This window comes from Liolophura sinensis, chromosome 10 (genome assembly GCF_032854445.1).
Source record: "Liolophura sinensis isolate JHLJ2023 chromosome 10, CUHK_Ljap_v2, whole genome shotgun sequence".
NCBI classification, from domain to species: domain Eukaryota; kingdom Metazoa; phylum Mollusca; class Polyplacophora; order Chitonida; family Chitonidae; genus Liolophura; species Liolophura sinensis.
In genome coordinates this window covers 5789512-5803122 of record NC_088304.1, presented here as the reverse complement: position 1 = coordinate 5803122, position 13611 = coordinate 5789512, and the positions used below count along the sequence as shown (strand labels likewise).

General features: G+C 37.5%; 1 protein-coding gene across 1 annotated transcript in view; it reads left to right on the top strand.

The window, feature by feature from the left end:
* LOC135476454 (cingulin-like protein 1) overlaps positions 1–13611 on the top strand; it is an 86923-nt gene that overhangs the window by 18885 nt on the left and 54427 nt on the right. Inside the window, exons 7-11 of the mRNA XM_064756484.1 lie at positions 3244–3342; positions 5008–5154; positions 5628–5927; positions 12193–12273; positions 13074–13200. Of these exons, the coding sequence (XP_064612554.1) occupies positions 3244–3342; positions 5008–5154; positions 5628–5927; positions 12193–12273; positions 13074–13200 (754 nt within the window). The remainder of the gene's footprint in view (positions 1–3243; positions 3343–5007; positions 5155–5627; positions 5928–12192; positions 12274–13073; positions 13201–13611) is intronic.

Genomic DNA, 13611 nt, shown 5'->3' with positions numbered 1-13611 from the left:
AGCATGAGCTGGACTTGAACTCAGAGCCACAGTATTGGTGAGAGGCTCCTAGGTCATTACGTTGCGCTAGCGTGCTAACCAACTGAGTCATCATTTTGAAGATGGAAATTTATGACATAGTTATGAATAACCTGACAAAATGAGCTCATCTGAGACTACCCTTGCATGCGTTGTATGTCATGATGTTCATGACTAAGTTACATAGTTGCCTTTTTTCTGACAGTTCTTGGGATCTTAGAAAGATGTTTGAATTTTTTCTTGGGAAGATAGCCCTATTTTGTTGCCTTCATTTCCCTCTAAAATTGCACTTTTTGGGCAAATTTTATGACAGCTAAAGAACTTACCTGTTTTGACTTCAATATAATAGGCCTGGCCTTTATGTTTTTTTGGACAACTCACCTTTTGAGAAGAATTAAATCAACAAAATTTTGTGAAAAGAACAGGAGAGAAATTCTTTGTGGTAAAATGCAATCAGAAGTGTAATTCAGTTTATAAGCAACACCAATTTTACTTTGTGTTTTATGGGTGAGCCAACAGTAAAAAATCCAAAAGTGATACAGACAAGAAGAAAAAAACAACCGATACTCCACCCTTTTATTTTGTCCACTCTTTAAGTTTATATGATTTTGTTTTTCAAGGCTTTCCAATGATGTCAGCGTTTCTTCAGCAGGAAAAATTGCCAATATAGTCCATAAATTAGCTGATTTTCATGTTTTAGTTTTATTTTTTTTTTAATTTTCGACAACATAGAAAGAAGATTTATTCTGCCCACAAAACAACAGTTAAAATTGATGTGACCTGATGATAGTTATTATTTAGTGATTGTATCTGATGCAGATTGTAGGGTAAAGCCACTAGTACATGTGTACCTTCTGTTACCCTGTATGAGTACAATTCTGCAAATACATATAACTAATCAGAAAGTGTCTATCTTTGCAAGTAACCATGTTTTCATGTCACAAAATGTTGGTAAATCATTAAGTGACACGGACTTCAAAAAGAGAGGGGAAAAAATGAGTCCTCCATAGTCTACCCTCAATGTGTAGCGTCAGTAATACTGTACCGGCATTGTCTTATGTACCAGCATTGTCTTATGTACCGGCATTGTCTTGTGTACATGTGTATCTGTGAGTTATATTTTCTAAGTATGTTTGTGTTTTGAATTTTTCTGTCTAATATAAATGATTTTCAATTAAATCAATTAACTCGACCAAGATGATGATGGCTTTTCTGAGTCAAAACAAACAGCAGTAACCATGGTAACTGAGTCAAAATGGCAGCAAGAGGATAGCTGCAGTGAAGATGATAGAATGTCACTGAGCAGTTTCTCCAGTCTCGAAACTCAAGGTTTGACGCTGCTATATTCTTCAGACTACCCGACCCCAAATATTCCTTTTCTCATACATTGTGTTAGATCTTTGAAAAAATGACGAATTTAGAATCAAGCATGTGAGCTTCTACGCATGCTACATACTCTCGAACACAAAGCATGGATGCATGAATTGAGTATTTACCTGTTACCATGGTGACCGGTGCACAGTCCTACATAATAACCCTTTTGTATCACCCTCCAGAAATATTTCAAGCATGTTCAAAGTAGTGTAGAAAAAGCAGTCTTTTATAATCTGCACTTTTTTTTTTTTTTTGATTCCCTGTCTATTTTGCCCTATGTATTTGTTTCATGTGCATGAAATTTGTGACCAGCTGCATGCATGAGGCGCCTTATTTTGGGGTGCGGGGGTGGGGGGGGATGGGGGGGGGGGATTCTTCTTTTCATGGGATTTATTCTTCCATCATTCATAAGACCCTCATTATAGTCATGATATGAACAAACAAATAACAAAGAGGACACAGTCATGGCTACGTTATGAAATCCTGAAAATGATTCAAACAAATGTCAGTAGTTCTAAGGTTTCTATGTTATACTGTATAGGCTAATATGTGTTTTTGTTGTTGATATTTTTGAATGCATATTTACATGTAAATCATTTTTCACATATGTCTGCTGTAATATTACCAGCTTGTTTACTTCAACTTACAGCATTTGCAGCATATGTTGGAGAGATCTATTTTTCTTATCTACTCTATCGCCCTTCTTGAAAAGAAAGTAGTATATATGATGGCTGTGTTTGGTGGGTCTGTTGATTTTCTGTAATCCTCTCACTGTTCACTTCTTGAAAATTAACTCAAGGAATACACCACATTAAATTCCAAAACTAACCTGATATGTACCTGATAAGTTTCACATATTTAATGAATTCATGATTTTCGTTAGTTCCTATGCTGTGTGACTGATGTAAAATATTGTCTGGTATCATTAAGAATTTCTGCGCAGGCTCATTTTGTATAACCTCAGATTAAAAATGAAAACCAGCTGAGAAAGATCTGTGAATAGGTTTTGCACATTTAACGATTTGCATGATTCTGATTGGTCTGTTGGTCAGGTGTTGTGTAATTTACGTGTATCATGAAAGGTAATTAGAGGAGAATGGTGAAATTGGCATGTTTATACATTACATAAGTGAGACCTTGGGGTTGGAAAACAACCCCAAATTGGGTGTGGGTTTTGCATATTTAACAATTTGCATGATTCTGATTGGTCTGTTGGTCAGGTGTTGTGTAATTTACGTATATCATGAAAGGTAATTAGAGGAGAATGGTGAAATTGGCATGTTTATACATTACATAAGTGAGACCTTGGGGATGAAAAACAACTCCGAATTGGGTGTTGGTTTTGCATATTTAACGATTTGCATGATTCTTATTCATTTTTCATTTCTTTACTATAACTTTTCTAGATATTGTCCAATATGTATAAAATTTTGTGTGCAGATTCATTTTGTGTAACGGCCAATCAGGTTTAAAAATAAGCTGGAGCAGTGCTTAAAGTATGCATATTTAACGATATCTGTTCATTTGTCCAGTTGTAGGATTATCTTTTGGGTCCTTAAGAACTGTTTAACTTAGCAATGGGTAAGGAGGGTGGTGACATCAGTTTTCTAGTTCAGATAGGTTTACTCTGTCACCATTTGGATGTTTACTTCATTTAAATTTATGAAAGCTGTAATCTGATATCAAGCCTAGATTGCAAGAGTACTGTGACTAGAAAAACATGTACATATTAATTTTTGTGTTTTATGGAGATGTTTAATGTAGCAAAACAGTAAGAGGTTTTAAAAATAAAAATGAAAAATAAGATATGCTGTTTGACTGAAGCATGTTCTTTTAACACTGGTTTCACAGCTGGAGGTAAGACTGAACAGGCAGCACACTGCCACACAAAGAGTGATACCTCTGATGAGCTTGAAGCCGAATTCGACAGAGCACTGGCAAAACTGACAGGTATGCTGCAAGATTCCTTGAAGGTGAAGAAAACATGAACATCAAGTATATGTCAGACAGAAGGCCACTAAACCCTCTCTAGCAAAATAGTTGGATTTATGTGTTTAGAATTTCTTCAACCGAGTAAAATGCAGTTGAAACTGAACTCTATGGTGGATTATTCTGACCACGTTGAGACCAGTGACGTCACATCAGATTTCTGTCTCTTGATACACACAGTTAATCTGCTAAATTTTATAATTCAAAATGGACGTCTTTCGGCGACCTAATGCTTAGACTGATGTCATGTCTGGTGACTACAGCATGATGCTTCAGTGGCAGCAATGCCCTGGTGGCGTGGACGAACCCTGCCACAAGAAGGCAAAGTGTGTGTAAACACATCTAATGATTCCTCATCCAGTGGGATTAAAAAATTGTGCAATAAAATACCCAGCGTACATATATATTTAGTCAAAATTTACATGTATTTATTTATTTGATTGGTGTTTTACGCCGTACTCAAGAATATTTCACTTATACGACGGCGGCCAGCATTATGGTAGGAGGAAACCGGGCAGAGCCCGGGGGAAACCCACGACCATCCGCAGGTTGCTTTCAGACCTTCCCACGTACGGCCGGAGGGGAAGCCAGCATGAGCTGAACTTGAACTCACAGCGACTGCATTGGTGAGAGGCTCCTGGATCATTGAAATTTACATGTATATACATGTACATGTAGTCATGGCATTTCCTGTTTGGTATGAACTAGCTGGTATACAGCTTTGTATTGAGTTCAACTAGGTGCCCGTTTGAAACTGGGACCGCAATTGACTGTAAATGGCACGTTTTAAAGAGGTGATTGCAATAGTAGTCAGAGCTCTTCAGATAATGATTTCATTTTTGGGGTATTTGGTCTCATTTTTATGTGAACTGACTAGGTTTTTATCCTGGTTTCCATTTTGAATCACCTGAACACAGTGGTATTATAGTCAGTCTGTTTCACACAGGATTATAGTGAATTCAAATTTTGTTTCATCTGGGGCTGTATTGATGGAATTTCTCGTTTCCATGGCAGTAGCGTAGAAATACACGATAAAATGATTGTGATGAAAATTCATGTGATTTCACATTGGGATTCCATTATTGTATGAATGTCTACGGGAGGTATGGAGCAATCACTGTAGTTTGTCTGGACACATGTTTTTGTTCCTGCAAACTGCGTCCATTTCTATCAAAATTTTAATACATTTTCTACCTGTATGCATCAGTGTTTTAGGGTTTTCCCCATTTATATACTGAAAGGTAACTTTGCAGATGTGATTTTGTCAGCACAACGCCTCCATAACGTAGGGATTTCCATTAAATTTTTGTACACTTCTTCCTGCTATCCATAAACAGCTTATTTTCATTCAATATTTACCCTATATATTTCGAGTTGCACCCTTTCAGATGGTTAGAACGATGATGCATTTCAGAATTTTTATATCATAGCGCCCAATCTGGGCCGTCGTGCAGAAAACATCGTAAATCAATTTTTTTGTAATATTTCTTGTAAATGACATCGCCTCTTATTACACGTTAACTTAGACAATGTCGTTTGCAAAAAACGTGACGAGAAATATGACTTACAAAGTGTTGTGAAAGTGGCCACTGTATTCTAGTTGTTGACAATGTGTTGTCATTGTAGAGAGCCTGCCAGCCATGACTGACAGACGGATGACATCATTACATAAACGTTCCTATAGCGGTGGAGCTCTGGAGTTGAAGAAGCTGACCATGTCTCATCCCTTCAGTCCCCCACGGAAGCCAGCCCAACCCCAAAGGCGGAAAAAAGGTATGAGTATCGGTACCTCAAAACTGTTTGCTGTCAGCAGAGAGCTCCAAAACTTCCTCACATACATTTTTTTTCCTCTTTCCGTTTTCTAGTTCTTGATGGCCTTTTGGGAAATAGCCCAATATAACCTGCTAGTTATAGCTACAAGTGGATGCTGAAACAACTAACTTATGCTTGATCTTTCACTTTGTTACACATATCACAATATTATACTGCCAGTAGAGTCCTAAAAACGTAAAGTGAAAACTGAAAGTATGAGATAATTAAGGTGGTTTAATTAAAGTAAGTAAATATGTTTAAATGATGCATGTGTTCAGACGCCATACACTTCAACTTCATATTCTCATCATTTGTGAGACTGAGTATATAATGATATAACATACTTATAACCAGCAAAATGAGCCATATCGTGTCTTGACCTTTGACTTTCCATTTTCAGAATCGTTTACATAATAAGTCGTCGTTGTTTTCAGACACAAGAAGTGCAAGCCCCCGTCGACCTCCCTCGGGAAAACCTCCGCACACAGAATACCTCCGTTCTCCTAGAGCAGGCTACACTCTTAACTCTTCAGGGTACACCAGTGATCTGGAATCTATCAAAACAGAAGACTTTGAAACAATTTTCCAGAATTTGTTGGTGAAGCAAAGGCCTGGGATATCTGTTGTCAACCATGCAAGCGTTGACCCAAAGTCCATGACAATATCTCATGAGACCAATTCTACCCTGGCAAGATTTTTGCAATGCAAGGATGCTGACAAGACTGTTGATAAAAGTAAGTTTAACACAGGTAATATTGTAATAACCTTAATAAACATTGCTCATGGTCTGGAGACATGGCTTCAAGCCTGAGTCGGTCATAAGAGTATAAATGGTACATGTTACTGCATGGCTTAGCGCTCAACAATGAGATGTTAGAGCAAGGAAACAGGACTGGTTGGCCCAGTGTCAGTGAAATGTGACTGGGCAGGGTGTCTACTGTGCAGTATTATAGTGTGCTGGCAGACAGGTGGGAGCATCTGCCTTCTATGGTTAGAGCAAGGAAACAGGGCTGGGTGGCCCAGTGTCAGTGAAATGTGACTGGGCGGGGTGTCTACTGTGCAGTATTATAGTTTGCTGGCAGACAGGTGGGAGCATCTGCCTTCTATGGTTAGAGCAAGGAAACAGGGCTGGTTGGCCCAGTGTCATTGAAATGTGACTGGGCAGGGTGTCTACTGTGCAGTATTATAGTGTGCTGGCAGAGAGGTGGGAGCATCTGCCTTCTATGGTTAGAGCAAGGAAACAGGGCTGGTTGGCCCAGCGTCAGTGAAATGTGACTGGGCAGGGTGTCTACTGTGCAGTATTATAGTGTGCTGGCAGACAGGTGGCAGCATCTGCCTTCTATGGTTAGAGCAAGGAAACAGGGCTGGTTGGCCCAGTGTCAGTGAAATGTGACTGGGCGGGGTGTCTACTGTGCAGTATTATAGTGTGCTGGCAGAGAGGTGGGAGCATCTGCCTTCTATGGTTAGAGCAAGGAAACAGGGCTGGTTGGCCCAGTGTCATTGAAATGTGACTGGGCGGGGTGTCTACTGTGCAGTGTTATAGTGTGCTGGCAGACAGGTGGGAGCATCTGCCTTCTATGCAGGAACACCAGGTTTATTTCTCAGTTAAGTCATATTTAAAGTGAAGACAGACGAATGAATTGAGTAAGCGTCAGTGAAAAGATCGGTAAAAATTGTACGCAAAACTACACATCATGTATCTCCACATCATTTTTAGCTTGCCTGTATACAGTATAGGCATAACTTGTGTCATACCTGAACGTTGACGTCAGCATTGATGTCCAGTAATAGAGACAGCAATGTTAAACAAAATGTTAAGGGTAAAATTCTAAAAAAGTATTGCATGTATTGACCTGAAATTTTGCACGCTTGGAAAGTACGATGAGGCAAGGGAGGTGTTCCATCGCTGATGCTCTGTGAGCATATCAATTACCGTAAACTACCAAATTCACAATTTCATTTCTTTATGTATTGAGCTGAAGTATTGCATTCATGTGCCTTATACAGGCAGGCTCTTTGGTAGCCTTGCAATTCTAAGTTTTGTCAGCATTTTAAAATGTAGTCAAAAGCCTTTTATGAATTTTATGGTGGTTTTCATGCACCTTCATAACTCAAACATATATTTCTGTGTAAGCCCTCTCATTAATGCTATAGTAACATGTTTTTGTGCATAAATATGTAGTAGTTGTACGTGGGAAGGTCTGCCAGCAACTTGCGGATGGTCGTGGGTTTCCCCCGGGCTCTGCCCGGTTTCCTCCCACCATAATGCTGGCCACCGCCGTATAAGTGAAATATTCTTGTGTACGGCGTAAAACACCAATCAAATAAATAAATATGTAGTAAAAATAATAATAATAATAATTATAATAATAATTATAATAATAATTTACTTTCTGAGGGAGATCAGTTAGTTACAAAACCAATCTTGATGCATACACACATTGACACAAAAAATCACCATATTTCAGAAGAATTTTTTCCTAACTGTCGAAATGAAAGAATCACTCCATATCACATCACTGAAATCCAACATTATGAATATGGTCTGTCTGACATTTTTTTTTATTTTTGTTCTTCCTGAACTTGTTTAGATAAAGTCTCTATACTAATTGGTGTCAACAGGAGTTGTCTAAAATAAGCTTGATACATTAATATTACGCCCATGAAAACAACACAGGATTCAACAGAATCAAAAGGTCCAAAATGTGTCTGTCAGATTTTTTCCACCAAGGTGTTGTACCACATTATCGAAAGTGTCACAGAAGAAACCCATTAGTTTTTCCCGTCTTTTTCGTACTCACAGTCGTGGTTATTATGTTAATTGTGAATAAAACTGTCATGATAACAACACTCTGGTTTGGCTAACAGTTCGCTCACACTGTCTCACACTGTGGGCTGTTTCCATGTCCCAGGCTAACTGTTTAAAGTCTGAACTCGGATGACAGTCTATGAAAGTATCCTGTTGTACGATAGGAAATTCCCCCACCCCACACACACCAACCAACAGCATTGCTCTGAAGGACAGGTGAATGTATAGGCCTACTTTTGGTGGTCTCTTCGGCTTGCCTCCATGCTTATGTCTGTCTGTTGCCAATGCTGGTAATGAATTTAATCTTCTCCAAGCCATGTCCATTATGGTTGCTGGTAGCTTGGATATCTTTGGTAATTATGATAATTCATGATTTGATGGGATTTTGTTGTTTGATTGGCCGTGTGGTTACCTTCTCAGCCCGTCCTGGTTTCTGTGACAGCTGATAGGATGTGCTCTCATTAAGCTGTCGGGCAGAAATAGATCAAAGCAATTTGATCCGGGAAGAGAAGGATTGGTGGGGAACATGTGTAGAAGATGTTCAGGTTCAAACAGAATATACATGTAGTCTCTTTTGATTGTGAATTTATGCACATTTTAAATTTGATTTTGGAGACAAAACTACACTGGTTAGGTTGACCAGTTTTAGGGCTTCACAAAAAGTATATTTTTTCAGTCAATACAGAAAAATGCCTTCAGAATATGCTTGAATAAACACCTTGCAAACATGCGAAAAGGTTGAAGAATTACATATGTGTATTTCTCAGATAATGATTATACGAACCAATATGTATGGGTAGATGATAAAAGTGTACTTTATAAATGTAGTACAGGGTATTGCACACACTCATACTACATATCCCATGTCAATATTCTTGTCTGTATATGCATACATCTCCAAGGTTTCTCTTGATTTGAACCGTGTCATTCAGTTGAAATGCCTATTAACCAGTAGTATGTCACCATAGTTACAAGGTTTTTAACATTGTTTGTACTTTTACCTCTGATCTTTTGTTCTATGTCTATAATGTGCATATGTGATGATATTGTCATGGCCTGTTCACTTTTATCTAATGGCAACATTTAATAGAATGCTGTGAGGTAAATTACCTAAAATTGTACACCCCCTTAAAATATGTTTTTAGCGGCAAATAAATATGGTTAAATATTACCATATTTTACCTAAAGTTTGGTATATGTGAAAATGATACTTTTGATGCCAACAAGTTTTTTTTTAAAAAGAAATTAATCAAATGTCACAGAAACTATTAAGTGAACTTAGAAGGTGGATGAATCAATCAGAGTCAAGCTAAGCATGTCTCTTGAAGAAATGGTAAACTTTAGAGGAAATACTGTAAGTGACAGACATTAGAGGATAACAGGTAAATTTTCCAGGTTGTTTACGGGAGCTTTATTTGTTCAACGTGCAATAGTAACTTAATTATCACCATGAGGAGGTAGTGTGGCTCTCAAATCTAAATTGCATTTTTAATTTTTGGTGGATACATAGATGTAGGTGACAGTATGTTGTGTCTTACATTTGTCCATTTCCTTAGTTGTCACGGTAACCAGGTTGCCAATTTCCCAACTTGCACATCTACATGTACCATAGAGATACATGAACATGTAGGCATGAATGGTTTTGTGTCCGTTCTAGATTTAAGTCTGTTTGTTTTGCATTTATGTTGTTTTAAGTTATGGTTGTTATATACATATAGATACACAGGTGATGATGTTTCAGGCATTTTTTTCAGTTGTTATGGTAACCAGATAGTCAATATCTGTGATCTAACTACCATATACATTGTAAGTGTATCATGTATCACTCAACGATATGGAAATAAATTACCATAATCGTGTATTACATAATGTTTTGCTTCCTCTTCATTAATAATCATATCTTATCGCAATCAATTAACGCGAGACACTGTAAGTACATGTTGTTTAAAATTACCTGTTGTTAAAGCATATAACATCATTTTACGTGTCGTAATTTATGATCGGATGCCCACTGCGATAATTACATTTCCTAACAGAAAGTCTGAACTTTGATGATCGTCTGCTGAGATAAAAGGCTGCTCGAGTTCCGGAGTTTAAAGCACAGGTGGTCGACTTTGATGTATCTTATATGTATTTTTAAGAACTGTTTAGTCGGGAGATGAGATAAACAATCCTTCTGATGTGACACATACTTGGAGACATTCTCAGGAAGGGGTTTGTACTGGTGATTTACAGGCCAGTTTTCTGTTGGTTCATGCTTCTATGTACTGTTTAAATAGCCTAGGTCTAACATGTTCCAGTGGGCAGATAATTTTTTGTTGTAGCACAGAGGCAATAGTTCTCGCAGCATTGTATTTATTGCAGTCTCATTCAGCCCAGGGCGGGTATATTCAGTTAAGAGGAATTGTACCATTTGCCTCTGTGAAACTCCTCAAGCAGATTCAGGGGATACTGTATGGTTTCTGGGATTCTGTAGGCTCACTTCAGTTTGAAAAGATGTGTTATTTTAACAGCTACAATGTATATGTGCAATCACTGAATGCTATTTTTATCTTCTTGTAATTCAGTCTGTTTTCAATATTTCTTTTAAAGCACTGCAATATTTTGCTACGTTTGTTGCATTTTTTAATGTATTTATTGGGTACAGCCAGTTTTGATATGCCACATTTTGCTACCATTTTTTATTCCACAATTTTGATTTTTTGCTGAGTATTATTTTTGCTACACCTTCATGTAGTTGTGGATTTCATTGAATTATTTTAATTTTTGTTATAATTGCTTACTTCAGTTGGAGTATTGTAACATTTTGTTACAGTTGTTTATTTAATTGGAGTATTGTAACATTTTGTTACAGTTGTGTATTTAATTGGAGTATTGTAACATTTTGTTACAGTTGTTTATTTAATTGGAGTATTGTAACATTTTGCTATGGTTTTTTATTTCATTGGAGTATTGTAACATTTTGTTACAGTTGTGTATTTAATTGGAGTATTGTAACATTTTGCTACAGTTGCTGATTCCATTGAGTTATTATAACATTTTGCTACAGTTGTAGATTTCATTGGAATGTGATAGCATTTTGCTACAGGCATATGGCATCAATAGGAGTATTGTAAGATTTTGATACTGTTGTTTATAGCACAAGTTGCAAATGCAACAAATCAGTGGACTATCATTTTTCTACAGCTAGTTGTTGACTTTATTGAGGTATTGTGAAATGTGTATTTTGACAGTTGTTGATTTGGAGTATTATAACATTTCGCCACAGTTGTCCCCACAGTTCCAATTTTCTTTGGATTAACATTTTGACACAATCATTGATTTTATTACAGTATTGTAACATTTTGCTGTGGTTTTGTATTTCTTTAAAGTAGTGTAATTAACATTGTTCCTTCTGGTTGTTGATTTCACCTGGGGTGGGAGTTCTAACATTTTGCTATAATTATTGCACAACTGTTGTTTTATGGAGCCAGTGTTATAGCTACATGTGTGTATGCCACTCAGATAAGGGTAACATTTTGTGACAAACTGGACTTTATGCATTAGTATACTTGTACCTTATGTTCCTAGCATATTTCTTCAACTCATTATATTTTTATTTGCCTCTTTTTTTTTTTTTTTTTTTTTTTGTACAGTCAGGGTATCCTCTGTAGGCATCAGTCACATGCGTGCACATGTATGTGTATATTTCTTACTGTATAGAAGAATATGTTTTCATAGTTCTGTCACTTTCTTTGATGATATTCATTCATCATTATCAGTCTGTTACATTCCTCTGTCGTGGTCGTAATTTTTCTGCTATGATTTAAGCAAACTTTTCCCATATTTATGTATTTGGTTTACCTTTTTGGGGGCAAATATAGCACATTTTGTTCGCTCAGAGTTTTCATGTGTAAAGTGCAGGGAGTGTTTAGAAAGACAGGCAACACTATCTATACAGACGCTAGGAAATAATGTACCCTTTCAGGTGATGGGCTACATTTGTATGTGGGAGCAAAATCAATATGAAGCATGAAAGACTCACGTTATCCAGGTAGAAAAGTGTATTTGCCATAGTAAATGTAATAGATGAGGAAGTACGGGGTCCCGAAAAGGTTACAGTAAACAGATACCATTATCTGTGCATCAGCCTTCTGGCTTAGGAGTCATGAGCCGTGCTGTTATCTCACCTGGAATTCTCACTGTTACAGGTAAACTCACCCAGAACAAGGTGGAGCTAGGGGTGGGCATCCATAGCTGGACAGGTAAAAGGACCATTAACAGAGGAACAGGTGAGTTGATTTACTCTAAACAGGTGAGCAGTAATTTCTGTGTGGTTTTAACGAATGTGTTAATGAGCTCGGAAGAAAGCTGAGCACATGTACATTGTAGGTAATGAGGTAGAGAGGACAGTTAATGAATTTGTCACATTCTAAGAGAGACTGGAAGGAGGGTGTGATCTATTGATGACATTTATTGATTTTTACAGCTACAGAACTGATTGCGTAATGGTTGGTACAGTATTTCACTGATGCCAAGCGTAATCTGTATTCTTCCACCCTTTTGTCAACACAGTAATAATAGGATCACAGTCTGAATAACAAATCATATGCAAGTGTGTGTGTAGGGGGAGGGGCATTTTTTTTTTTTTTTTTTTTTTTCTTCATAGTTACATGCATGTTTTATTGTACTGAATGTGATGCAAGATACAATGATATCCTGGATACATCTTTAGATTCCCTCCGATCTGGCGAGTCAAGTATATGTTGCTGTTGCCTTTTTGGGTTTTTTTTTTGAGGGGTGGGTTAACCACCTCCCTTAGGAAGTTTTATTGATGAACTTTCCTGCTCCTGAATGTGATGTACAGGAAACAGCACAACACGTATCGCAAATGTTGTTCCCTTTTAATTGTCATCTCGGCTACATGAAAAGTGAAAGTGGTACGGTGAAAGTGGTACGGTGAAAGTGGTATGCTGAAAGAGGAGAAATGTACAAATACCCCTCAGGAGTCTGATATTTAATCAGAAAGGAAAAAGAAAACAGCATCAATCAAGTGAATATGTTTTTTAGAAAAGTGTATTTTAACTTTCAGAAGAAAAAGACAAAATGGATGCTGGATTGTCTCAGAAATCTTACACCATGAATGGGTTCAGAGGTCATCCTGAAGCGACATCCCATAATGGCCCGGGGTATTCTGCTGAGAATGACAAGATGTTCAGGTGAGTCCTCTAACGAAGTTCTGTTTGTCACACCTAGAGTTATGTATGAATGCTTCTCCGTGCTAGGATCACCCAACTTGATGCAACTCTCTACAGTCTTTGTTGTAGGCTGTATGTGTCACACCTCTCCAAAGGAGGTTATAAAACTCTCTGCAGTAAAATAACTCGCACAACGATGGAAACAACTGCAAAATTATGAATTTTTGTTAATATTTGGAGGTACAGCAGTGTAGCTGCCCTTTAGGGCATGACATCATCTCGTTACGGCACGCTAACTTTCAGTGTATTAACAGGAAAAGAAAACAACAGTTCGAAATATGCAGGGACCGAAACTTTTCCTGCATTAAATAAGGATGCATGATGTTTATAATCCCAGAAACAAATGAGTATCATACAGTGAGATAAATAGAC